The 8,562-nt window shown below is 37.4% G+C and overlaps 1 protein-coding gene across 1 annotated transcript in view; it reads right to left on the minus strand.

Annotated features, from left to right (window-relative positions):
• Positions 1 to 6,317, minus strand: part of FASTKD1 (FAST kinase domains 1) — a 45,642-nt gene extending 39,325 nt beyond the window's left edge. The window contains exons 1-2 of the mRNA XM_036746246.1: positions 5,803 to 6,317; positions 377 to 445 (exon numbers count right to left, since the gene is read on the minus strand). Coding sequence (XP_036602141.1) covers positions 377 to 445; positions 5,803 to 6,137 — 404 coding nt within the window. The 5' untranslated portion in view covers positions 6,138 to 6,317. The remainder of the gene's footprint in view (positions 1 to 376; positions 446 to 5,802) is intronic.
• Positions 6,318 to 8,562: the final 2,245 nt, after the last annotated feature.

An 8,562-nucleotide genomic window follows, 5' to 3' on the forward strand; every position in this document is an offset into this window, starting at 1 on the left:
GATGAAATAGGTCTGTCTAGTCCAAATGCTAAGGCTTTAGAATGGAAACATTCTCAGTAAACCAAGCAAGTAAATTTGGAAAATACAGCCCTTTTGAGAGAACTCAACTGCATTTTGGATACCCAAGTCCTGAGACTAGCAACCAAACCTCTTCCTTCTATCTTTGTGGTAGTCACTACTCCAGGATAACAAGCCTGTATTTTTGGAACTAGGATATATCTGCCACCTGTCTGCTATTTAGCAATAAAATTCGCCATTAGGCCTTGTTTCTGGCCCCTCAATCCTATGACAGGGATTCCACCTCCCCTCCATAAAGGGCCTGGGCCAGGATGAACAAGATAGGCCCTCCTCCATGGAAACTACCCACAATACTTACCTCTCTACCCTCCTCCATGCTTCCATCACCAGGTGCTCAACTAAAGAATCATGGGCCTCAACAGCAAACCTTTGTGATTAAAAGAGAAAACATATTAGTAGCTCAAAAAGACATAATGAAGCAAAACCAAGTGATTTATTTTTTTCTTACATAATCAGTTCCCATCTTTTATCACTCAGTACTTTGCTCCTTGGCTCACTCAATAATGCCTAATAAAGATCTATAGAGGCAGTACAGTAAGAACTGGTCCTGCAGTCAGGAAAACAGGATCAATTCTTACCTTTGATGATGGGTGTGCTGGTAAATGTTTAAGGAACATGCGGGAAAGCAACATACACAGATTTAATTTTCATCTGCCTTGTAAAGTTTAAAATGCCCAAATGTTAGTTTCTGACTGTAACATCGCTTATCACCACCTTTACACATTTATCTCGTAGCTTTTACTGAGGATATTAAAATATGTGAATACATCATGTCATGCTCTGGAAACTTCATATGTGCTTTCCAAGAATGTATTACGTCATAAAAGTGAGGAGGTCTTATATTCCTTTGAATGCCATAACAAAGGCCAGGGTGGGGAAGGAGTCTATTCTTCAACTTGCTTCCTTGAACTAAATCAAATTAATTCCAAACATTTATAAATTATGTGGGAAAAAAAAGAAAGGTTGAATCCCACAGACTAAAATTCTAACAGGAAAGTTAGCCTAGGACAAACAGAAAGCTCTTAAAAATTAAATTTTACAGACACAAAGACAAACAATTCCAATCAACAGACAAAAGGAAAGCTGTCTAAACAGTCAACAAGCATTTATTAAGCCAGGCACTGTGCTAAGCAGACACAAAGAAAGGCAGACTCAGTCCCTACTCTGAGACTTCATAGTCTCTCAATGGTAGAGCCAATTCATCAAGTAAACTCAGTTTTAAAGCAAGTGTGTACAAAGATGGAAACAAAGATAAATAACTGAGAATTAATACAAGAGTGTGACACGGCTCTGTAAGAACAGCATTAGGAGTGAAACTCAGAATGGGCTGACGCTAAAGAAGAAAGCTAAGGACACCAAAAAGGTGGGAGCTGGGGGCACAGAGAGAAAGGGTGGGAAGCATTGTTATATTTGAGAAAAGAGGAGGTCAAAGAAGAGACAGGAGAGTTGCTCAGGGTATATGGGACTATGCTAAGTGATAACAGAAAAAGAAGTCTTATTTTGCCATCCTTAATGAGTTCATGCACAGATGTGGTGGGCACAGTAACTAACCTAAAGCCTTGCCCCATATAAGTTATGCTAGTTTTTCTTTAAAAGGTATTGAAGTTGTCCTCAAAATTTAATTAACCAAGAATACTAAGTCTTGCACTGTTGACTTCATGGTTGCCCAAGAACAAAAACCACCCAGAACAACTATTCCCTCAGGCTTCTGAACTTTGACCACCATGGGTAACCCAGAGGGAAGTACATACTGACTCGCCTTAATAATGGCTAGATTGCATCCTTCCTTTTGATGTCAGGAATGTCCTCTTCTTATAATTAAATAAACCTTTTGTTTTTGTTTCATTTCATTCCAATCAGGAATCTGAGGTACCCACCTGACTTGAGCCCCTTATAATAGCTATCACTTATATAGTGCCTACTATGTGCCAAGAACTGTGCTAAGCACAAATGTTATCTCATTTGATCACTCACTCTATGGACCACTACACCAGGCCCAAATAAAATACATCCCTGGGTACCAAAATAATAAGGGAATATGATTGCTGAGCCAACCACAAAAGATGTAAGCTATCTCTTACTCTGGCAAAATTCTAAAAAAGGGAGTAGTATTTATAAACAAAAAGACAGCATGGCTTCATCAAGAACAAGTTATGCCAAACTAACCTCATTTCCTTTTTGGACAGGATTACTTGACTGATATGGTTAACTGTAGATACAGTTTATCTATATTTTAATAACGCATTTGACAGACTCTCATGCTATTCTTGTGGAAAAGATGAAGAGATGTGGGCTAGATGATGATATGATTAAATCAACGTAGAACTGCTTCTATGGCCAGACCCAAAAAGTAATCACTGCTGGTTCAATGTCAATTTTTGGAAAGAGGTTTCCCAAGGAAGACCATGGGATTTGTGCTTGGCTTTGAACTGTTTCATGTTTATCCACAGAAAAGGATAAAAGCATAGGCAGCACACTTATCAAATCCATAGAGAGGAGAAAGACAAGACACTGAGAAGAGAGAGAAGATCCCCAAAGATCCCAGCAGGCTAAAATATAAAGCCAAATTTAATATGATTTGTAAAGAGGTATATGTGGGTTAAAGAAATCACCTTCCTAAAAACAAGATGCAGGAAACATGGCTAGATCTAGCTCTTCTGAATATGGGCCAAATGAGATGTTGCAACACAGAAAGTTAATTTGGTATCAGGCTGCATTTAGATAGATTTAATGTCTAGCAGAAGGAAGATGTAATTTCTTTGTGTGCTACCTTGATTAGACAACATCTGAAGTGTAATGAATCCCATATTTTGTGAAAGACACTAGCAGACTGGAAGCACCAAGAAGACAACCAGACTTGGTGATGCAGTACATACAGTGCTGGGCCTGGAGTCAGGAAGACTTGAGTTCAAATCCCACCTCAGATACTTATTAGCTATATGAACTTGGGCAAGTCACTTAACCTCTGGTTGCCTCGTTTTCCTCAAAATGAGTGTAATAATAGCACATAGTTGCTGTGAGGATAAAATTTAATATTTGTAGCCCGGCACATAGTAGGCACTTAATAAATGCGTATTTTCTTCCTTTCTTATGATTATACTACATGAGAATCAGCTAAAAAAAAAGTAGAGATGTTCAGTTAATTGAAAGTTGGGGAGGGATGAGTTAGGAAGAAGAAAAGAAGATCTAAAATTAAACACACGAATATCTTTCATTATATATATGTATGTATGTATGTATGTATATACCCAATCTATCATGGAGAAGGGAATACTTGTTAGGCTTGGTCCCAGAAGGTACAACTAAATACAATGGATGCAGGTTGAAAAGGAGAAAACTATGGCTTGATACAAGGAAGAATTTCCTTAAAATCATAACTATCCAAAAGTAAAAAGCACTGCCTCAGAAGATGATTAGTGCTCTATCACCAAGGGTCTTCAATTGAAAGCTAAGTCTATTTATGGGAGGATTCATGTCCTCTGATGTCCCTTCCAACTAAGTGACTCTGTGATTCAGGTCTGAAACGTTGGGCTAGGAAATATGAAAATGCAGATTTTAAGCAAATCATTTAACTGCACAGAAAAGCCCAGAACAGTAAGAATTGTTTGCCTTTACTCTGACTCCATGTTTATTTTTTTAAAAAACCTACTGATGTACTAACCACCTCCAATAAAAATCTTTGTCATCATATCGGTTAAATTATTAGGTGAAAGGGATTTTGTTTTTTCTACCTTTCTCAACAAGGGTGGGAAGAGGTGAAAAGGAGTGAAGGTAGATCGGCATGAAAAGACAAGAAAATTTAATTTTTAAAGAAGAAAAACTATGAGGTTCACAGTAATAATACAACCTTATCAATCCACAGGCATTGATGAAATACCTCCCATAAGACAGACACTGTGCTAGGTGCTAGAGACACAAAGGGAAAAAAATGAAATAACTCCCGCCCTCAAGGAGCTTATATTATTGTATTGGGGAAACAACATGGAGACATAATAAGTAGATACAAAAGAAATACAAGTAGATATAATTTTGCAAGAGGAAGGAGCTGGGGCAAGAATCAAAAAAGATCTCTTGTTCAGGGAAGGAGGGCAGGAACTTCATATATAGTTTAGGTTAAACTAGTTTCATAAATATTAGCCCGTTATTTTCTCAGGACAACCCTTTGAAATAGTTATGGCAGGCTTTATTATTCTAAGCCCTTTAAAAAAACAGAAAGGTTAACTGGATTACCCAAAATTGCCAGCAAGCAGCAAAGCCAAGGCTAGAACCCTGGTCTTCTTCCTAGTTCAGAGGTCTTTTTACTACATCACCCTGGGGCATTAAGCAATTTTTCGCCTTAAGTTTCAACTCCAAAATTATCTTCCTACTTCCTTCTCAAAATCAACTTCTTTCCTATGTGAAACAGTGATGCAAAAGGAGTAATCATGTAAACTCTACTTCCATTACCGGTTAAGCCTCAACTCTGACTTGTTTTTATATAATTGTACCAATAAGTAAAGAAGGAATATCCATGTACTTTTTCCCCAAAAGGAGAGGATAGGTTGGGTTACCAGTTGTGAGGTACATACAGTGAGGAGACAAAGAGGTGAATTAATACTAGACAGAAAAGAGCATCATGTAAGTTTTTTTAAAGTACCTATTAAAACTATGAGGCATTACCCTCTTGAGGGGGTCTAAGAGTGCAAAATGTTACTTACAGTGTTAGATATGGTCAGTCACCCAGTGCATTGATTTTGCTTAACTGTTTTTCTTTGCACTCTCTAGGGGTATTTGGGTGGGGGAAGAATATCAAGAACTAAAGGCATGAATTAAACTTTAAAAACTTCAGAGCTGTTTTGATTTGCGTTTCTCTTATTCAAACAACTCCAGGGTTTCACCTTGAACTTAAACTGATAAGGATGACAAAAGTAAGGAATAATAAACATGGAAAGAGCTGAAGAAAGGCACTCTAATAAACTGTTAGTGGAGCTGGGAAACTGTTCTAACCATTCTGGAAAGAAATTTGGAGTTATTCTAAAAAAAGGACTCAACTGTCCATCAAAGAGCTTACTATAAAATATGTACCCCAAAAGGAGGTCAAAGACGGAAAGGTCCCATACATAGCAAAATATTAACAGCAGCACTTTTGGGAGGGGGGTAACAAAGAATTGAAAACACAGTAGATGTCAATTGATTAGGAATACCTAAACAAAGTGCACTGATGGAAATGTAATGGAATGTTACTGTACTGTAAGAAAGAACAAGAATGAAGAATACAGCAAAACATGGAAATATGAATACAGACTGAGACAGCAAAGTAAGTAGAACCAAGAAATCAATATACACAATAACTGTAACAATGTAACTGGAAAAATAAAATGAAACTGAAAGCTATGTAAGTTAATAGCCAAGCTTGGCCCCAGAGAAGAGTTGAGAACGTACACTTCCTTCTCTTACTTGCAGCAGAGCCAGGCTACATGTATGGAACATTATAAATACTGATAGATACCTGATTCTACGATGAGCTGGTTAGTTTTGCATAACTTACTTTTCCTTTGTTTTTTACTCTTTCTAACAAAGGATGGCTTCCTGCCTAGTAAGGAGGTGGACATATTTAGAAATGAAAGTGATGCAAAAACCAAGAGATGGAAATTTTTTTTAAAAATTAAGGACAAAGAAAAAAACTAAATAAAATACAATAAACTATTAGTATATGTCAATTTGCCTGAAAATCATATTGCTTACCTTAACATAACATACAATACATTCACCAGGGTATCATCATTCATCAATGCAATTTTATCCTTAGCTAAAATACGAAGAGTAAGAAATTGAGGATGTTCTCTGACATAAGGAATATTTCTCATCAAATCGGACTTTTCCTTTTGAAACTGCCAAAGTACTTTATATGCACATCCCACATGTTTTTCTGAAAGCTTGGCTGCATTGTTTCCAATTATATCAAAAATCTGTTCTTCATTCACACATGTATTTATTTGGCTAAGCAAAGGGTCAATGGTTTTAGGTCCACGCTGAAAGACTCTCCAGAAGAATTCATAAGCAGCCCTCAGACGAAGCATGATGGAAACTAGTCACTCTATGGATTACTTAAAGAAACCTGGAAGAAATTTTCTCTCTTTTTCATTACTCTTCTCAAGGAAAGGAAGCAGCTGTAACCATCATATGAGATAGGCTGGTACAAAAAACATCTGTTGGCTCTGCCTTTTGGATTTTTTGAAGTTCATTTCAGTATACAGAACCTGTAAAAAACAAACTGAGTTATCATTGTTATATTTGTGTCATTATCTAATTCCAAAGTTCAGATGGAAATGTTATTTTTTATACTTGATTTGGGTCTATCTTATTCAACAAAATTTAATGCAGCAGAATTTGGCCTCAAACAAATTTTTTTCCCCTAGACTCTATTTTTTGAATTTGCTCCTAAACCTACTATTAATGGAAAGTTAACAAATTTGGCCATGAAAGCAAAAAAAACAAATTCTTTCTTAAACAAAGCGCATGTTTCCCACTCTATTCTTACAGTGCCCTCAAAAAACTCAAACAATTTACCCACTGCATTTCGCCTTGGGCAAATCTGTCAACTAAAAGAATGTTTAATCATCAGCTAAGGAATCTATAAAGTCTAGGACAGTAACAAGGTATGGTGAATGAATAAATAAGAATCCAGAATATCTGACATAGAAAAACAAATCTTCGTAAAATTTATGCACTGTAAATTGAATTGAAAAGGGATAGGTGGTTGGTGCTCAGTATTTACACAAGCAATGGCTTGAAACACCTGTTAAACAGCATATTTTCTCAATCTCTGGACTTTCTCCTAAAATTAATTTCTCATTTAGTCTCAATGTTTCTAAGGTTTTTTATCTTATTTTATTTTTCAATTATGTATTAAGCTAGTATTTCATTCCATCAGGAGAAGCAATAGCCTATCACACACACATATAAAAAAAGCTATCTAAATCAGGGGAGAGACACTGATTTTTATTTGGTAAAGATCAACTTACAGTGAGGGTAGGGGCAGCTAGGTGGCGCAGTGAGCAGAGCACCAGCCGTGGAGTCAGGAGGACCTGAGTTCAAATCTGACCTCAGACACTTGACACACGTACTAGCTATGTGACCTTGGGCAAGTCACTTAACCCCAATTGCCCTGCCCCCCCCAAAAAAAAAACTTACAGTGAGGGTAGAGAAAATCTACAATGAGTCTATCCTGCCACAGTAACATATCCATTGTTTTTAGATCTTGATATTCAAAGATTTGGAAAGCATTATTAGGTAGTAAAAAGTATTTGTATTTTTTCCACTAATTAAATGGGTTACAAAATTATGTACAGAACTATAGAATTAAATGATTGGATTATTACTGCTTTTCAGTCCTATCTGATTCTTCACGACCCTATGTGGGGTTTTCTTGGCAAAGATATTGGAGTGGTTTGCCATTTCCTTTTCCAGCTCATTTGACAGATGAGGAAACTGAGGTAAACAGGGTTAAGTGACTCAAATCCAGATTTGAGAAAATGAGTCATTGAAGCAGGCCCCCTCCCCCCACTTTGAAAACCCAGATGGTGGTGCTTTTCTCTCCAGTAGCTATGCATGTATTGTCATGATCAGACAAAAATCTGTTTGTTGATCTGTTTATATTTTCTGTTTGTATTTGCTCTAAAGCAGGGTACTGATTTTTTTCCCCTGAACTAAGTGAATGGTATATATATATGTTTAATTAAAGTGAGATTGTTAACTTCTTAAAGTTGCTTTCCTTAGAAAATAAGATCAAAGGACCTGTGCTAGCAGCCCTTCTGTATGCTGGTGTTACCGGTCTTTCACCCCCACAACAGCTGCTAGCAACATTGTTGTTACAGCCAGGCATTGTGCCAAGAATTGGGACTACAAATACAGGCAGAACGAAAGTCTCTGTTTTCAAGAAGCTTGCAATCTAAAGGGCAAAGACAACACATAAAAGGAAGATGAAAAGGGGGGTAGAAGAACAATGAAGATACCTGGATCTGGGGAGTGGAAAAGAAAGGCCAGGAGATTCAGGAGTACAGCCTTGAAAGGAACAAAGAAAGGCTAGCCTGGGCATCCTCCTTAAAATGAGGTTGTGGAAGGAACCATCCAGTCAGATGGAGTGCCCACAGGAGACTTCCAGCATGTGAATTCCAGGGATAGAGTAAGTGAGCTGCCAGCATGAAGAGGTTCCTGGGGCATGGTAGAGTCAGGAGTACAGCCTAGAGGAGAATGAGAAGACAAGACTAAGAAGGTAGAGTCCAAGAGGTAGGAAAACCCAAAGAAACCATAGTCACCAAATCCTACAGAGAAAAGAGCATCAGGGAGAAGAGGGCAATCAAAAGTGTCAAAAGCTGCAGGACATGGTCAAGAGGGAGAAGGACTGAGAAAAAGCCTTTGGATTTGACCAATTAAGAGATTATTTGTAACTTTGGAGGAAGCAGTTTAAATTGAATGATGAGGTCAAAAGCCCGACTATAGAAT

This window comes from Trichosurus vulpecula, chromosome 2 (assembly GCF_011100635.1).
Source record: "Trichosurus vulpecula isolate mTriVul1 chromosome 2, mTriVul1.pri, whole genome shotgun sequence".
NCBI classification, from domain to species: domain Eukaryota; kingdom Metazoa; phylum Chordata; class Mammalia; order Diprotodontia; family Phalangeridae; genus Trichosurus; species Trichosurus vulpecula.